The sequence below is a fragment of the Danio rerio genome, chromosome 10 (assembly GCF_049306965.1).
Source record: "Danio rerio strain Tuebingen ecotype United States chromosome 10, GRCz12tu, whole genome shotgun sequence".
Lineage (NCBI taxonomy): Eukaryota > Metazoa > Chordata > Actinopteri > Cypriniformes > Danionidae > Danio > Danio rerio.
Window position 1 is genome coordinate 33,680,832 of NC_133185.1, and position 20,343 is coordinate 33,701,174.

The following is a 20,343-nucleotide window of genomic DNA, read 5'->3' on the forward strand; positions in this document are numbered from 1 at the left end:
AAATTAAAATAAACAGTGCATGCATTATAATTTTGTATATGTAAAATTACACTACAAAGTCAACTTAACATTCCATATTTTTGCGATGTGACTATTGCGGATGCAAGGTAGCAGCTATTCTTCCTGGGGTAATAATCAATAGTAATACACATATTTTCTAGTATAATGTAGTAATAATATTTTATATATAATGTAGTATAATGTAGTATGATAGTTTCTCATTAAAAAAGGATTAAAATTGGGCTACACATTCTTTTTCAATTAAATAATTCATTACATATTTTAAATGGTCAATCAGACTTAAAACAGTCAATAGTTTGAGGAATTTATACTTTATTTTTTTCTGTGACCATACAGATTCACCTCTGTCACAATATTTTCTGTGACCATACAGATTCACCTCTCTCACAATGTTTTCTATGACCATACAGTTTCACCTCTGCCATCTAGACTTCAGAATTCATGACAAAATCCCAAAAGATAAATAAAAAAACAGATCTATGCTTTATTAATGTGACTCTCCTTCACCTTTTGTTGAATAACCGCTGACATGTCAGAGTAAAATGTACAAAAACAACTTTTTAATACTATCCTACAAAAATAACACACCTATTTAATATATTCACCCTTCTCTTTCTAATTTCCTCTTCCCAGAGACCTTCAGCCTCCCTGCATCTTTTCAAGACAAGTAGCTGTTTTAAATGCTATATATTCAGCGGAGCCGCTCTTTCTTCCGTGCCCTTCCCCTCTCTCAGTCTAAGCAAGTCTCGGCACTTTGAACACCGCAGACCTCAGTGGGTGGCCATGAAAAAAAAAAAAAAAAAAAAACAGTCCTATAATGCTGTACACACAACACCAGCCTTCCCCACCCTACACCTCCGCCTCAACCAGACTCTAAGATCCTACATTAAAAAAAGGAGAGGAGAAAAAAAATACCCCCCCCCCCCCTCCCCCCAACTCCATTTACAAACACCAGTCAGAAGGACTGCGTGGGATGCCTGGTATGTGCTCCAAGTAGTGCAAATCAAAGAACCTCCTCTTCTCATGCAACCAAATAATATCACTGCGGTCCTCTATTTGAGATGCAAAATCTAGAGAACATTAAAGTGTGTATTTCCTGTATAGCTGTGGGTGGCAATGGCTCGAGCACTGTCTAAATCAGGTGTGTACGCCCTACAAACGCGTTCGCTGATGTCCGTATCATTAGCACAGTCTTTGAGCCGCCTCTGACTGTGATAACAGCAGGTGTGTGTCAATGTTGAGACTACTGGAGAGGCACACTGGGTAATGAAAACAAAGGCGCCGGGTTTGATCTTGCACATTGTTAGTATACACTAAGCTGGTTGGTGTACTGGAGCAAACATAGGGGAAACAAAAGCAGCAGCGGAAGCTCAGGGTCTTAAAGGGAAAAGTGTGACTCACCTGCGTCAGTTTGCCATTTTCCAGTTCTTTCACTTTGTTTTTGATTACAGGGGCTGATGGTTTTTCTGCAATGAGAGATAAAGCATCATTGCGTTGAGTGTATTTGGTAAAGCATATGTATAGGATGCTTGGTAACACTTTATTTTCATGGTCCATTTGAGTATTAGTAGACTGTCTGCTTAATATGTTGATACTGCTCCATCAACAGACCTTTTACTGACTATAAGAAACTTAGCAAGTACATGTTAACTTACACTAACCCTAACCCCAACCTAACAATCTACTTAAAACCTAATGAGAATTAGTTCCAATCTAACTTAAATTCAACAAACGGACCATCAAAATAAAGTGTGACCGAATGCTTACTGTAGAAATCATTCAACTTTAACTAAATATTATCAAATAAATACAAAGGCAAAGTTTATAGTGATTTTATGTAACACGACCAACATGAAATTACGATTAAATCATTTACTTACTCATTTATTTACTCTCTTACAATGTGAATCATTTTAAAAGAATATTTGAGTCAGTGATTAAATCAATAATTTATAAAGACTGCCATCTGCCTAATTTCCAAACAAATGAGCCATTTTGAAGGAATAAATAAAGCCAAATAGTCAATGACTATGTTTACATGGACATCAGTAATCAAATTATTTGCCTTAATCTGAATAAGACAATGCAGTAATTGAGGTGTTTACACAAGTTGCTTTTTGAATGATCCCTTCATGATCCTGAATTACATGTTATAGCACATAATTCGATTAACGCCATTGCATAACCACTTTATCCACATTTCCTCCAGTGTTTCATGTAATTTCGAGTGTTTCATTTTTAATTTGTCAACTTTAACTGCAGTTTGGCACTTTCATTTTCATTCAGGAACATTGCATGCATGCCCCCCGTGACAAATGAGACATTGGATGCGAGTATGAACTGCCGGATGCAGGTGTCTGAGGTCCTTTACTGACTCTGAGAATAGTGTCATACAGCTGTGTGTGCATAGACTATCCTGTCGCAAAATGCGGTAAAAAGTCTACACAATGGTAAAGTTTGAGTAAGATGTTTACATGTCTGTACTGCACTTCAATAATACGACTAAAACTGGCATCCTCCACATGACTATGACTTTAGTCTGATTAAGGTAATCAAAAATTGCTGTTTACATCAGATTATTGTCTTAATTATATTCAAATTGGAATATCGGTGTCCATGTAAACATACTCAATGTCACTCGATTTGTTCCTATACGAATCAACCATTTCGAATAATACAAGTGAGCCAACGATTTAGTGATCCATCCATAAAGACAATCACTTGCTTTATTTCTAAATCAATCAACTGTTTTTAATGTATCATTCATGAATATACTCTACTCATAAGGACTGATTGATATTACATACAATCTACGCACACCACCTACCAACTTTTCCAGTTGTATTACAGCTAAAACCAGAGCACTGAGACTAATACTCTATCCCAAAATGCAGTGCCCTTCATTTGGCCTTCCATTTCCAGTGTGACGAACGCAATAGAAGCAATAACCACCACACTTTTTAACTATTCCTTCTGACTCATTTTTGATCGAACAGAAGTTGGATGTATAAAAAAGTTAATACCTTTATACACACTTAAAAATAATGAGCATGCAGTATATACTGCTTAGCATGCACAATCCATATCCAACCTCATCGGGTCTTTCTGATCTATGGAACACAGTGTACTATATCAATATCATTCCTCTGGTATCAATCTGAAAAAGCACGCAACTAGATCAAGGCTTCAAAAATGGATCACACGTTATTCTCTGCCATATCTGACATCTTCACACCCACTTTCCAATACAATTTGAGATCTGACGCTTACATTCAGTTTCATCATAGACTAAAGCAGTGCTTGAATTTCCTTATTCTCTATGATTTGCTCTTATTTTTGTGGGTCTCACTCTCTGTGTGTGTGTGTGTGTGTTTAAGCTATGCTTACTGTGAACTTTAACTTCCACAGAGAATTCCTCCAGATTAGTTGAAGACACCACCATGCAGGTGAAGACTCTCTGGTCAGTCAAAGAGCCCTGGGCAATCAGTAAGCTGGAATTAGCAGCGATGCTAACTCTAGTTTTGTAGCCGTCCATGGCAGACACAGTCGGATCATCTTTCTGTGCCTGCTTTATTAGTAGATCGCCAGGGGAGCCGTCATCTTTCACCTAAACGAGATAACGGGCCTGTTAGCAAACTGACAAACACATTTAGCACTTATTGAGATTGAATTAGAAATCAATATGATGATGAGACTAGTCGTATATTGCTTGGCTACCCGGAATGGCTAGCACGGCAGAGTAATGGCCCAGATGCTTAGCAGGGCAGGAAGAAAAACACTCACATATTTCCATTTGGTGAAAATAAGGCCATCTGGCTTGTTATTTCCATTGTTGCATGGCACTTCGATGGTCTCACCGTACAGACCTATAACCGTCGGCAGGCAGCTCCCTGGAAAATACAAGACAAGAACATCCTGTTTTAGATGCCGGCTTGGTATCAAACAGAGCGGCTGTGAAGCATCGGCAGAAATTACTGTCAAATGCGACACGCGCGCGTACACAAACATCAGGGCATTATCTCGACTCCAAAACAGAGCAACAAGAAATGGGAGGGAGGATATGCGGCTGAGGTCTTGTTTTGATTATTCCCAAGACATGTGCACGTTATGCATCTTAATTTTAAATTAGACATGTTCGCTTAATGCAGTGAATTACGTCGCTGCGACAGCTTTTCAACACTGGTGTGGTGAAGTGAGCATGGATGTATGCATAATTGTTTAGGCGTTAGAGTGCACATTTAGGCATGGAGTAAATTGACAGACACGGAAGCCGAACACTGTCATCATGAATGATACATTGCATGGCATAATTTCACTGCCAACACGACAACGTTGTTTGTCACTTGTGCCGGTGAGAGCTGTCTTACACCGATAAGTGCCAACAATCAGAAACAGTCGATCATAGTCAGATGTGCAAAAAGGGTTAGCATTGCAAAATGGGATACACTTTTTTTTTTTTTTTTTAAAGATGAGTTTTATTGAATTTTTTATAGATTCATAAATAAACTTTTACATTTTTGACAGAAATTTACACTTGACTCTTCTGGGAACCAATTTATAGTTTTTCTATATTCTTTTTTTTTTTTTTTAAATAACAGTTTCCTTTTTTTTTCTTTTTTTTTTTTTTGACATTTTTGGGTTCATGAACATTTCTAACATCCAAAAAACTTAACTGCAAAAAAGTATATTTTAAATTATATACAGTCAAGTCAGAATTATTACAGTAGCCCTCAGTGAAAGTATATATTTTCAACACATTATTAAACATATAGTTTGTTCTACAGACTTTCAAAAAAATATATATAGCTTAAAGAGGCTAATAATTTTAACCTTAAAATGTTTTCTAAAATATTAAAAACAGCTTTTAGTCTAGCCGAAATAAAACAAACAAGACTTTCTCCAGACAAAAAACAGAATCAGAAATACATTGAAATATTCACATATATATCAAACATCATTTGGGAAATATTTATAAAAAAAAAAATTAAAAAAAAAAAAAAAAAAAATATATATATATATATATATATATATATATATATATATATATATATATATATATATATATATATATATATATTTTTTTTTTTTTTTTTTTTTTTTAATGAGAAATGGAAATGTTCTATGATTGTTATACATCATACCAGGGTATCTGCACATTTTTTAACAGGAAATTTAAGACCTTTTAAGACCTTTTTAAGTCCTCTAAAATGAAAATTTAAGACTTTACCTAAAAAAAAAAAAAAAAAACAGGAAAATGTTCAGTGTGTCAACACAGAATGATGTGGTGAAGTATCGTGGCAAATCTATGGCGGCAAATCAATGCCAATATAAATCGAGCGCAGCAGTGATGTTTGCGCGCGAGGAGAAGTGAACCGTGAGCAGATTACTTGGTTTACTTGTTATCTCTAACGCTATTGGCTACTCTGCCTTTCCGGAAGTTAGCCGGGATTGGACGCAGGTTAAAAGATCACGCCGTTAAATATATATACAATTTGCAAGTCATAATCATAAGAAACTTTCTGAGAACTTTATGAGGATTCAATCTCGAGAAACAGTCAAATAATAAAAATTAATCTTCTAAAATAATGACTTGCATTCTTGTAACACTTTCTGAACCCATTTGATTTGTCCGTGCAGCACTTGTCTGGTTTGTTGTATTTTACTTCATTATTAACCACAACAGCAGTGCTCATTATTACACTTGGGGATGATCTTTCTAGGATATATTGTCTTCAGAAGAGTTTATTTGCGTTTTAGATCTTTCCATACAATGCATACTATATGTGCAGTGCAGCTTTGTATATTATTATAATTGTTAACATTGTTTGTAATATAGATCAGTGTAAAATATATATATCTATATATTATATATATTTTTCAATCTCATTTTTAGTTAATGATTGAATAACCTGCATATAAAGACTTCAATCAAAAATGATTAGCCCAATTAAACATAAAAAATACAGTGACAGACATTCAGATGGGTGTTTATCGCCACCTATTGAGCAACAATTTAATTTCTACAATCTTCGTTTGGCTTTACTCACTATCCATTACATCATTCCACTTCAGAGGCATACAAATACCACTTTCTATATGACAGGCCCACATCTTAAAGGTCACATATGCAGTTGAAGTAAATAAAAATTAGTATAAAAATAAACAGGGGGCTATTAATTCAGGCGGGCTAATAATTCTGACTTTAACTGTATAGTGGAATAACAGAATAATGGCAATATATTTACTATAAACCTTTGTACTTTATGCACTGCATGCATGTATAGCCTATTTTGTATACTATTGTCCATCTAATTTATTCTGACTTGTTCTTCATAGAAAATGAGTCAAGGACAACGAGTCTTAGAAAAAAAAATATTTTTATAAATTTGAACACGTTTGGTTTGAGTTCAGTTTAAATGTAGGTGCTAAACTTAATCAAGTGGTTCAAAACACACATTTAAAGTCTGAATTATTCGTCCTGAATTATTAGCCAATGTATATTTTCCCCAATTTCTGTTTAATGGAGAGATCTTTTGCCACATGGTATAACTCTCTCTTTCTCTCCCAAGTAATAAAGTTTGTTACAAGAATATATCTCATTATTGTGATATGTCATTACATGACTTGGTCATGATGGTAAGAATAGGCATTATTATGAGATTAATTATTACAAGAAATATCTCATTATTGAAAGTAAGTCGTCACCTATTATTACTGAGAAAGTAAGTCTATTAGTTTCACACTGTGACATTATGATAAGATATCCTATATATTTTTATTTAACGGGGAAACTAGCTTACCTGCGTCCAATCCCGGACTCACAAAAATCCAAAATGTTTTGCGCGAGCAGAGAGAAGAACCAGCGAGCGAGCGAAGAGAACTGATCGCGCGCGCTCTGTAGGCATGACCTCGCTCGCGAGAGCGTCCATCGTGCGCACAGATGATGATGTGCGCGCGCGGGACTTGTTTTCTCGCGCTAGATCAGTTGAGCGCGCTCGAAGATCCCCTGTGCGCTCGCGGGCTGTAGTTTACTCGCGTGTAGACCTGTAATCTGCTCACGGTTCACTTCTCGCGCGCAAACATCACCGCGACGCTCGATTTATATTGGCATTGATTTGCCGCCATAAGTCGAGTCGGACATGATATTTAAGATCCCACATGAAATTTAAGACCTCCTTATGGAAAATTACAGAATTTAAGACATTTTCAGACCTTAAAAATCGAAAATTTTATTTAAGACATTTTAAGACTTTTTAAGGACCCGCGGGGACCCTGCATACATGGTAATAAAGAAAAATTTACTTAATGTTATTTAGTATCCATCCAATGTAGTTTGAGTACTGGTTACCAGCCTAGTTCCAAATCAATTTTTTTGTATTTTGACACCAATGCACCAGATCTAAACCAGGAAAAGTGGTTCTTAAGTAGCACCAAATGATTGCTGGGCTAGAAGAAATTAAAACTACTTGCCTCAGGGACTGAGGGTGGGGTTACAACAAGATGAATAGAAACAGATTTGAGGGCCATATTTGAAATAGTTGAACAAAATGCTGAACACATTATAACCTCTAAACTCTGTGTATTTAAAGTACAACATGTTGCATGAACATGTTGTTCTCCCTTGTATTCTTGGTCTACAAGTTACGACGCACTGCATGAACATGTCACTATTGCTTGTAATCTTTGTCTATGCAAGCTATGGCACACTGCATGAACATGTTGGATTAGTGATGTTTGGGTGCCAATGTAGGTTTGCAAACATTATATTAACATTGATAGCAACACATCACTGATGCCGCATTTGTATTTGTTGCTGGGAAAGATGAGATGCATGCAGTGATGTCAGACCTGACTCTGCAATGGCTCTCTAGCCAGTGAAAAAGCATGGCATGTCTTGATTTTTCTTCTTATATTTGTTCATTCATTTCCCTTCGGCTTAGTCTCTTTAATCATCGGGGTCGCCACAATGGAATGAACCACCAACTTATCTAGCATATGTTTTACACAGCTGATGCCTTTCCAGCTGCAACCCAGCACTGGGAAACACCCATACACTCACATTCACACACATCCACTACGGACAATTTGCCTTACCCAATTCACCTATACTGCATGTCTTTGGACTGTGGGGGAAACCGGAGCACCGGTAGGAAACCCACTTGAACATGGGGAAACATTCAAAATGCCAACTGACCCAGCCAAGGCTCAAACCAGCGACTTTCTTGCTGAGAAGCGACAGTACTAACCCCTGAGCCTCTTTTTTATTTATTTATTTATTTTTTTAATGACATAAATAATTAAACAAATAAATATATGGCATTAATAAATTATTACAATAGGATTATAACACTAATGGGCAGGATGGTAACACAGTGGGTAGCATGATCGCCTCACAGCAAGAAGGTTGCTGGTTTAAACCCCGCCTAGGTCAGTTGGCTTTTCTGTGTGGATTCTGCATGTTCTCCCTGTGTTTGCGTGGGTTTCCTGCAGGTGCTCCGGTTTTCCCCACAGTCCTAAGTGATTTGGTAGAGGTGAATTGAATAAACTAAATTGTCTGTAGTGTTTATGTGTGAATATAAGAGTGCATGGGTGTTTCCTGGTGTTGGGTTGCAGCCAGAAGGGCATCTGCTGCGTAAAATACAGTATATGCTGGGTAAGTTTGTGGTTCATTCTGCTGCGATGACCCCAGATTAATAAAGGAACTAAGCTGAACAGAAAATGAATGACTGAATAACATCAATAGTCATTTTACAGCTTTTGCATAAAACAACTTTTGTTCTCCAAAGAACCTAGCAGTCAAAAATCGAATGGTACTGGCAACTGTTCACTCATAGTTTCTTTGGGAAACACAAAAAAATCTTCTTCTGTTGCATCACTGTGAAAACCCCTTTCAGAACATTTATTTTGCAACAGTTCCTCAGAATGGCTTTTTATTAATGCCTGGTGAGGTTGCCTTAGCAATGAGGCCCCATGTTCTCTGGCACGATGGGTTTAGGTAAAGCAGTATAGAGGGTTGAAAGGTCAAGGCTGAAGAGTCTTCACGGTCCACCCACTTCCATCAGTGCTCCGTCTCCAAGAGAGACTAATCAAAGGGTCTGAACATCGAAGGTTCAAGTTCTGGTCAAAGCGAAGACGCAAGCTGTTGGCAAGCGATCTTCCGCACACAGTTAGCCTTGCCTCCAGGGCAATCGTTCCCCATTTTCACAACTTTTCATTGTGATAGCAGTTTTAATATTGACCGAGTGGCTGCACTGCAGAGGATAAAAGAGCTGATAAGCAGAAACCCCAACAGTGATATAGACACGCACTTGAAAACACGTACACACTCAAACCAATTCAGCAGAATAGGTCATTTTGAACCACAGAACACAGACTAATCTGCACAGAGACTACATTTCACAGCACTTTCCAACTTGAGCAATACAGGCATTAAACAAGCGATCAATATTTATACAATGGTTGAATTGTTGAATGAAGTGATATTTCATCCAAAAAAAAAGGGTTTCTCTAAACCTGTATGCTTTTATTTTTCTGTTGGTTTTTTTCTACAGCAGCTGTTTTCAGCTCAAAATAAAAAGTAATTATAAAAAAGTGTAAAATAAGAATGTAAAGTGAAATGAAAATAGGAAATTAAAAGAAAGTTACTGTTATAAAACATAAAAAGTTTGAGATTTTCATTTTAAAGCCACAGATGTAAATAGTCACCTTTGGGAAATAAAGTCACTTTATGGTGGCTTGAAAAAGCCTCATCTGAATGTTTGAAGTAGTTTCAAAGGTTTCAACTGATGTAGTTTTTTGAAAAATTGAAGCCGTTGGCATAGATAGATAGCTATGTATATGTTTATACTATTGCATGTTTATACTATTGATTGGCATGTTTTTTGCTAGGTGGTTGCTAGGGTGTTGCTAGGTGGTTGCTAGGATGTTATATGTGGTTGCTAAGCTTAGGTATTGCTAGGTGGTTGTTATGGTGTTCTGAGTGGTTACTAAGTTGTTGCTAGCATGTTTCTAATATAAACTTTAATCAAAGAGCTTAGAACGAACAAGAGGCGACACTCAATAGACCATTCCATTGCAACAGCAGCGCCCAGCAACAGCCCTGGATTCCGCCATTTTGGAGTGAAAGTGATCAGCCATCCAATGGATCTCATTACTGTCGCGATGGCAAGAGGCTGCTTTGTTTTTTATTCATTTAGTCAAAAAGCCCATTAAAGTTGAGATACAACCTGAAAGACGACAATACAACACTTATCACAATCATCAGCACTTTTAATAGTTTATTTTACAGACTTATAACATGCTGTTGTTCTATAAGAGTTTTCATTCCAAAATGGCCACCGCGCCCTCTAGTGGCTGTTTCCCAAATTACATTAGAGTGTCGCCTCTTGGTCATTCTAAGCTCTTTGCTATAATGTTGTTAGCAGGGTATTAATATGAATTAGCATGTTGCTAGCATGTTTTAGTTTGAACTAGCATGTTGTTAGCATAATTTTAGAATGTTTCTAGTACAGATTGGTATGGCGTATGTATTTAGTATGGATCGGTATATTGTTAGTATGGATTGGTATGTTTTTAGTCTGTCCAATGTGAAGTCAATGGCAGTTTTTTTACAATGAAAGTCTATGGGACAGTTGCTAAGGTGCTGTAAGTGGTTGCTAGGGTGTGGCTAGTAAGTTGAAAGGTGATCAGTGATTGGCAGATTGGTAGTCTGAGTTAAATAAGCATAACCATAAGTCTGTATAACAGTTTGGCGCAAAAGTATGAGCCCACAAATTTCAGTCCAATCTCAAGTCTATTAAACTTTTCCAATCGGATCAGTTGGAAAAGATTTAGCAACTTAATTCAGGATACTTCAGAGGTTCGGAGTAAGTTTGGTGGTTGTAGTATGAATGGTCAAGGAGGAGATGCGTTCTTAAAATAGTCTAAAGAGAAGAAGGAAGAATATTAAGTTTATGTAGTATACCAGTAAGTTGGTTTTCTCAAGCCACCATAAAAATAAAGCCAAGTTGTGCAATGTTAAACTGCAATCATGCAATATAGTCAAATAGTACAATACATAGCCACAATTATGAAAGGAAGTGCAATTTAAAGCTAACCTAGTCACAGACCTGAGCTAAAAACTCTGATTATGCAAAGGCAAGTCACAATTGCACATTATAAAAGCACATGTGCAATAAAAAGTTAAAAGAAATGCTTTTATTTTTTTTTTATGTATGCTGAAACAGGCTTTCATACTTTTTTGTGTCCCTTTTGAGGCTTGACAAGACATCTTCACTATGAACTTAATGGAAAATGGCTAATTCAAAATTACCCTTTTGTGTTCAAATGGGAAAAACAGCATTACGATTTGAAAAGGCATGAGGTTTGAGTAAATGATGACAGAATACTAATCTGTGAATTAACTATGCCTCTAAAAAGGCTTCACAGCCACTCTTACCGCAACAGGTTCTGATAAATGACAGAGGCAAGACCCATTTTTTGCTAAAAGCTTTGAGCTAATAATAAATCCAGTGAGAACTGAGAACGGTGACAGTCGAAAAGGACAGGTGTGGAAAGCATTGTGGACATAGCAGGGTCTTAAATACATCTGAAGACTATTGACTGTTTGGACAGCACACAGGGCCGGTACTAAAATACAGCAGCAGTGCACAGACACATTATACCTGTGCAGGTGGAAAGACACCATGACAACAGATAATCTGCTGGAGGATTCTGTCAGTGAATGAATAAATTCAAGAAAGAGTGAGATGTAGGAAGTTATTTTCGTTCAAACACCCTTCTGAAACCTGTCACATAACATAATTGCAGTGAAAAGAAACCGCTTTAGCTAGCTGAAACTGGTTTCTTACAAACTTGTCAGACCTGCTTAAACCAGCTAAAATGAACCATTGGCTAGATTATTTTTAGAAACATTTTAATTTGGGGACCAATTCTCACTAATAAATACTTTCTTATTAGCGCAATCTTGCTGGGATGTTGACTGTTTATCAGTTCCGATTAATGATTTACTCTTTCAGATCCCTTGCTACCTCATTTCTCAACTTAACACCTTATTAATGAACAGTAAATCATATCTTTCAGACAAAGGTTGTTAATATGTATGAGTTTGACCTATTTTTTTGTAGTTCTAGTTCAATCCCAAAATTAAATAAAAATAAGATCATATTATTTTCACACAAAGAAGACTAACTTTCTTGCTTTTGTGGTTCTCTGTTTTTACACAGCTGCCGTGTTAACCGATTGTGAGAAAACCCTGAAAGTTAAAGGTTAACAGTATCCAGTAATGCCAGTTTAGAGCTGCTGGGTTTTGAATGTGAAAAAGTGGACTAAGAGAGAGAAATCAAGCCAAAAGGGAAGTGATGCATAATCCTGCAGCAACTGGATAGAGTACAACATTCTTGCTGAAGGTAAGGCTGTTTAATATTAGCATTCCATCTAGCAGGCCATTCTGCTGAGATGCATTTTGTTTGTTCAAATGTTTGTTGTGTTTGCATTCTCTGAAGTTAGGGATGGTTGTGTCTTTGAAAAAGTGATTTTTTGTTTAGCTGGATTTTTTTTTAGCTTGCAACCAACCAGCTACCTGTGCTTTTGATTGTTATGTTGGCGTAGGGCAATTATGTTAATGGATTTTGAGGGAGGAAGTGAGTCAGTTTTGTGAATGACATTTCAAACGATACAAAAAGAAAAAAAAAAGTAAAAAAAATAAATAAATCAGGAAGATGATGATTGATTGCATGTGCTAAAGTACTTCCTTTTCTTTTCCTTTCCTAATGGAATTAAATCTCAACTACACTGTGGTGTTTTGGGGAAGAAATGCATCCTGGATAATGAAATATTTGAAAGTATTTGTATTATGTGTTTTATGTCTATCTGCTTTGCCTTTTCTGTTTAATGATATTTGTTTCGATCATGTAAAACAAGTTTGAGTTTGCAAAAAGGCTCTATATAAAAATAAACATGGTTATTTATTATTATTATTATTATCATAATTTATTATTTATTATTTTTATTATTATTACTTTTATTATTATTATTATTTTATATTATTATTATTATTATTATTATTATTAATAATAATAATATAAAATATTATTATTATTATTATTATTATTATTATTATTATTATTATATTGTTATTATTGTTAGTTATTATTATTTAAATTATATTTTCTTTTAAAATTAAAACAGATGCATTTTAGAAAAAATATATATATACATAAAATGAATAAATATAAAGTAGTATAAACCAAAGGTAAACAAAGATGATTTTAATTTAAATGTAATCTAGCTTTTTAAGAATGGAATCTTGGAGCTACAGATGTTAAACAAGAAACAAGTGCATTTCTAAGTGAATTTAGAATAGTACCTGCAACACAGAAACCTTTGCATTTGCAGCTAAATAATCTTAAATAATCTAAAATAAACCTTAAATGTTCCAATACATTTAAGTATTTGTCTTCTAGGTGCCATTTGACACCAGAAGCCAAATGGAGTCATTCAAATGCTAAAGTGTGTCAAAAGTCTATGCATAATGAAGGGAAAGTGTTTGATGCACTTGCATTCAGTCTCACAACTGGTTGGCACCTCATTTAAACAACCAGCAGTGACCTCATCTATCACACTGCAGAGAGTCTTGAGTCCTTCGGTATGATTGTTTGTTCTTAGCACAGCTCTTATCAGCAGGATTCACACAGAGCCGGGAAATACTATAGGGAATTTTAATTGCATTATTTCCACACCTACAAAAGCATTTCAGATTTACACATTTATAAAAAAAAGATTATACAATTCTGTTTGTTTAATTAAGCATATAATTGTAAAATTTTGATTATACATATTGTTATATTTTATTTTATGTAGACTACTTTTTGCTGCCTTTGTGAATGAATGCATTTAATGATATTTTTTAGACATTTTCCACAGAAATGCATTGGTGGAAAGCAATAGGAGCCCAATACCACACTGCTTTTTGTTACAGCTGAGCGAACAAAACCAAACCAACAAGGAGAATTTGTTTTCTGTCAAAACTATCAAGTCTCAAAGCCGAGCGATTGGACTTCAAATCACAAAACTCTGCAGGGAAACGATTTCATCCCAAAACATCTCTCAATGGTACACCGGGCCATTCAAAGACTAGGTCGATCTCGCTGAAAGCGTTTCATATTTTGCAGAATGTAATATGTCTGAGGTAATACTGAAAATGTTTGAGCTCACATAAATACATACGCATCACCAATCCCAGCATCAACAAAACCTAATACTTGTTTATAATGCCAAAAATAAATAAATAAATAATGGTGCATTTTATTTTCCCATAGACAATAAGCCCTGGCCAGTGCAAGTGCTTTGGGCTGCATCAGGAGTGCAAGTGATGATTCACTGTGTCTGAAGTGCTTTTATTGCGCTCACCAAACTAATAGTGCTAATATTCGCTGAGCATTCGTAACTGTCCTCAGGGTCAACCTGCTCCCACTGGGTAATATCACAGCAGAATTTAGCCTCATTCCTGGCGGTGTTATTCAGATGTTTTGTTCTCTTTCCTTTGTTAGAAGAAAGAAATTCACCCAAATGAATGTCGTTTTCATTCCCATGGTAAATAACAGACCTTCTGCTTCTGCCAAAAGAGATCTCAACGGAGAAAAGCATTCACTGCTAACAATCTTTTGCTTTGTTCTTTATTACTTGCTCATTAGTTGAATTCATTATTACAATTCAAGATAATGAGTCTGTGATTAAATTCATGTTAGATATTAAAATTCTATATTATTTTTTCTAAATAAATGAATTCTTCCCTTTAAATGCTACAAATTTAACAACTGATATATATATATATATATATATATATATATATATATATATATATATATATATATATATATATATATATATATATATATATATATATATATATATAAATATATATATATATATATATATATATATATATATATATATATATATGTATATATATTTTTTTTTACTATATGAAAAAATATATTTGAAATAAAAATTAGTGTTTTAATTATTTGTAAATCAACAACAACAAATTCTATTCACATATGGCCAACGTTATTCCAGTATTGTATACTGCAGTTTCAAGGTTTATAGTCATTAGATAAAAAAACAATGTTTTTAGAAAAAAAGTCTCTTTATAATCACCAATGTTCCATGTATTTGGCCAAGCACACAATAAAAACATTACAATTGTGAAGTAATATATATGTAATTTATTCATCTGATGGCAACAATTATATTTCAGGACTCATTACTCCATTTTTTGGATGAATAGAATGTTCAAAAGAACATTTATTTAAAAAAAAAAATAGGTTTACCATTCATTCTATTATTCATTCATTCATTCATTCATTCATTCATTCATTTTCCTCCGGCTTAGTTCAGTGCTTAATTTGTAAATGAATAATTCCTAGAACAAAACTAGGAAATAAAAAGTTACCGTTACCGACGTCCACCAAACAATTTTAGTATTTCAAGAACATGATGTCATTAGACAATGATGGTGTAAAAAAAATCACATTTCTGAATGGTCTTATATTATTTTGTGCCATATAACGTTATAGGTCAGTCGTGGATAATAAAAACATAGCTACAAACATAAATCGTATGAACAATCACTATTCAGTTCCCTTCATTATTTTGTGCCAAATAAAAAAACAATTAATTAAATGATTCCCTTAGTCTAATCTTCAAGAAGAGCCCACAGTTGCCTCTTATGTCATGTTTTCTGGCTGACTTGAGATTGCTTTGCTTCTGTCTCCTGCTATTCGGATCCATTTGTGCAGTTTCATCTTCTCAAGATCTCATTTGATCAGGCTCATTATTAGATTTACTCGCTGTTTAAATAAAAAAAAAGAAAATATGTGTGACTACATCTTTGCCCTTTTAAAATTACTAATAATATTTATGTTGGCCACTATGCCATTGTTTATTTTCGCTGCTTGCTGCGCATAAAACAACATACACCAACCAATGAGCCTGATTGAAACATAAAAAAGCTTATTGGCTGAAAATTAAGCACTTGCTTAATCGCTTTATTCATCAGGGGTTGCCACAGCAGAATGAAACGCCAACGTATCCAGCACATGTTTTAAACAGCGGATGCCTTTTCAGCTGCAACCCAGTACTGGGAAACATCCATACACACTCAAACACACCATAAACTATGACCAATTTAGTTTATTCAATTGACCTATAGCACATGTCTTTGGACTGTGGGGGAAACCAAAGCACCCGGATGAAACCTACATGAATGGGGAGAAAATACAAACTCCACACAGAAATTCCAACTGACCAAGCCGGGACTCAAACCAGTGACCTTCTTGCTGTGAGGTGACAGTGCTAACCACTGAGCCATCGTGTCGCCCCAATATGTTTATCATATATTTTAATACATTTTCTATCTGAATAATAGTTTTAATTCCCTTTAAATTCCTCTTGTGACCCCAAACTTTTGAACTGTAGCATACATCATTAGCAGCTAAGCTTTTGGGGCTGTTTCAAAACTGAAGTTGACAATTTTGAAATTTCAACAACATTACCAGCTAAAATTGTGGTACTGTGACAATGCTAATTATCTCAGACCGCTGATCTTGGCACTAGAGCTTGACAGCTGGAAAGCTCTGCTCTCTCCGGTTCCTCTAAATCAGCTCCATGGATTCCAAAGCCCCTCACAGAGAGCAGCAATGCTTGGAGAGAGGGAGGTAAAAGAACTGGCACTGGGGAAATCAATGCCTTCTCCGCTTCGCTCTGCAGCCTGCGATTCATCAAACGGCGCCTGCCGTGCCCATGATCAAACCCAAACATATTAGCGGCTAAACACGAGAGCAGATTGAAGGAGCTTCTCACAAGCACTCAGTGTTTATCTTACTCTGCTTGTGCTCAAACAGACCGTCGAAAGAGCTTTTGGCACCGTCTCGTAACTTCAACATTCTCCTTAATTTAAAACCTGCTGGGCATAAAGCCACCTTGAATACGACTCGACAGTTCCACCATTCTCTGCCAACCGTCAGAATGCGTTGACGTCAGATATGCTTCTGTGACTCTAAAACGTCCTATAAATCTACAGCTTTACGCTAGCGTTCGCCGGCCTGTCTAGGGAGACCTGGGTTGACTTCAGGCTGGCAAAAGATCAGAGCATGGTTAACTTGTAATACTTACTTGCACCTGTATTTGAAAACCATTGCTTTTTCAACACACACTTCAAAAACCACACACACGCCAAAACAGCCAAGTGCATTTTGATCCACTTCAAAACTGTAGTGTTTGGTTGCTTTTTCAGTGGACAGTTTTCATTTGTGCTGTAGAGAAACGCATCAGAGTGATCGCATTTCAGTGTTTTCTCAAACTTTTGTGAAATAATTGAACACCCACATCAACCTTGTCCATTTCTGATCGGATCAACAAAGAAGCTTCTTAATACAAGGTGTAAACAACCCACTTGAATGCAAGCATGGATTGCTTTATCACTGTTTTTGTTGTTGTTAGCATTTGATGTCTATCAAACATTCATGTAAATGTGTTCGTCTTGTTTTGTCAGGTTTTTAGAATGAGCTGAATTGTAATATTTGTATATTTCGCAGCATGCAAACACACCATTGAGCACCACTTCTGAAAATTACAGTGTGCAACTTCCTCATTTACGTTAGCATCCTAGGGAGTTTTTTTTTTCTTGCGCTGTTGCCTTCGCTTTTCTCACTTGGGGGTTGTTAGACACCATCTTTGTTATTTCTCTCAATTTCCTGCTTTCAAAGAATGTGTTAGACAACTAAATTGAATTTAGAATTTGATTCTGGTTTAAGTTGAACATTTCAGTAGGGGGATACAAGCTGGCACCTCTATCTAACAATCTGAACTAAACTAAACACAAGGACCCATCTTTACTTGCAAAGCAGATGTAATGTGCTGTGATTGGTTTAAACGGCTTTGGAAAACAAGTATGAGGCATTTTGGAGAGCTCATCATTTCTAATTACAGTCCCACTTTATATTAAGTGTCCCTAATTACTATTTACTTACATCAAAAAATAAATACAATGTACTTACTGTGTTTATAATGTATTTGAGAACACTTGTGGTGCTTTTAAGTTGGGATAGAGGTTAGGTTATGGACAGGTTTGGTGGCATGGGTAGGTTTAAGGGTGGGTTAAGGTGTAAGAGATGGTCAACAGTGTATTTACAAATGTAATTACAAAAGTTAATTACAGATGTAACTACATACATGTATTTAATCAAGCATAAGTACACAGTAAATACATGTATTTACACAATAAGTAAACTATTAAATCCTATGTAAGTACATATTAGTTAAGGCCACTTAATATAAAGTGGGACCATAATTACTGCTGCATGAGCACTAAAATACCAGATGATCAAAATTTTACCTGGAATGTTATTGCTTCTCTTAAAAACTGTGCTACATTAATGAAGTCTCACTGCATGAAGTATTTATTACAAGTACTATTTTTTTTTTTAATTGATCTGCCACCAGTTTTATTAAAAGCACAGTTTGTTCCAGGACTTCAGTTAGAATATTTACATTTTAAAGCAGCTTTCGTTCAATAATGCCTTACACTATGTAAAAGGAATGATGTTTGCTGTGAAAAGGTTTTGAGGCATCCCCGGGGAAGTATTTTCAGCAGTTGCTAATCTATAAAAACCTGCAGAAAGTGTGCTATTGTGGTGTTTTCCTGCCAGCCCCAGACTCTAATTGATTTAAGGCCTGTCTAATTAAAGTAAAGTGAATGAAATGCATCCAGACCGGTGATTTGATGGAATTAATGAAGCTCTGACTAAAGCCAGTAATTGGCTGGAATTCCATTAGGCGTGGATTCCCTCAGACGCGCCAGCTGCAAACACGCAGGGCATGTGCTTTTGTACAGAATCACCCAGCGTGGCTGCAGAGTATTGACTCCCTGTTAGCTTGAATGATACCTGTATCCACAAAGACTAAATCTTCCTCATGCCTGAAGAGAAAGGTTTAGGCTGTGTGAATGCGGGCACACACACATATACACACACAGAAGTAGAACAGACAACAGACTTATTCTATATATACACATAAATAAATAACATCAGTTTTCTATGATATTTAGAATAAATATTGATATACTAAAGCTTCACCTATGATTGTAATGTGCTTGTGGTCTAAACAAACTTAAAGCGATAAAAGCAAAAACATGTGCATATAACCCAATCTAACATGCTAATTATAACAGTTTTGAACTGTTACATACACACACACACAAAATTACAAAAGCAGCTTTTTTAAGCAATAAAAAGAGAGCTTGAGTGTGTTTGTATTTCTAAAGAGCTCAATGATTTGTACGTAAGGAAGACGGTAATTAACATCAGTATTTTCCTAAAGCCTCATTAAATAAAAGCGGAGGCACGTTTCTTTGCATGAAAAGCCACAGCAAGAGAGACAGAGAGGTAGTCTGAAGGTTTGACCTGCGGCTCGAATAAATATATTATTAGTGATCCCTCATTATAAACAGCCCACACAGCCAGTCATAACAAACCTAGAGCGAACCCGAATCCACTCCTAGACAAAAATTTCAATTTCAGAAGTTCTGCAAAAAAAAGTTGTTGATTGAGAATTCTGTGCCTATAGCGTGTTGAGCCTGATCTAGCAGCTAAGGGCCTCTGAGCACCAGCGCTAATAAAACACAGTGTTTGCATTGGCAAGGTGCTTTCATCTCTTCTAATGCAAGTCTGTTCATCTTCTAAATCAAATATTACTCACTGCCCAGAGCCATAAATCCACACAAAGAGAACGCTGGTATAACCCACTGAAAAATCTGTGTTCTGTCTTCTTCTTCAAACAGGTAAACATCATCCACAGAAACCACATTCACGTGGTAACAGCAGGCCTTTTTTGATTGATTCCACACATCCCGCTATTTTATTTTTGCAGTTTACTTTGCAGTTTATTCAGGCTTGCTGATGTTTTGTTGTTGATTTCAATAGTTAAAACTTTTGTATGTGCTTTGCACGTCAGTTGTTTCATTTGTGATAACTGAAAGAAATCAAGAAATGGCTACTACAAGGGGAACCAATGATATATTAATTATTATCAGGATTATCAGGGGTTCCATGTTTTTAAATGATTTATATACAGTTGAAGTAGAAATTATTTGCTCCCCTGAATAATTAGCCCCCGTTTATTTTTTTCCCCAATTTATGTTTAACGGAGAGAAGACTTTTTCAACACATTTCTAACCAGTGTTCTAATAGTATTAACTACTTATTTCTAATAACTGATTTATTTTATCTTTGCCAAGGTGACAGTAGATAATATTTTACAAGA

At 35.7% G+C, this 20,343-nt stretch overlaps 1 protein-coding gene and 1 long non-coding RNA gene across 5 annotated transcripts in view; one reads left to right on the forward strand and one right to left on the reverse strand.

Moving 5' to 3' along the window:
- alcama (activated leukocyte cell adhesion molecule a) overlaps positions 1 to 20,343 on the reverse strand; it is a 104,104-nt gene that overhangs the window by 25,798 nt on the left and 57,963 nt on the right. For both annotated transcript variants that reach the window (XM_005172635.5, NM_131000.1), the window contains 3 exon segments: positions 3,805 to 3,911; positions 3,409 to 3,628; positions 1,423 to 1,487 (listed from right to left, as the gene is read on the reverse strand). In XM_005172635.5, the coding sequence (XP_005172692.1) occupies positions 1,423 to 1,487; positions 3,409 to 3,628; positions 3,805 to 3,911 (392 nt within the window).
- The window catches only part of LOC141376396 (uncharacterized), a 387,511-nt gene that overhangs the window by 16,587 nt on the left and 350,581 nt on the right, over positions 1 to 20,343 (forward strand). For 2 of the 3 annotated variants that reach the window (XR_012386404.1, XR_012386402.1), the window contains exon 3: positions 12,246 to 12,428. This is a non-coding gene — a long non-coding RNA (uncharacterized lncRNA). Of the gene's footprint in view, positions 1 to 12,245; positions 12,994 to 20,343 lie in introns of those variants that run through there. The other variant, XR_012386403.1, reaches the window with a different exon arrangement.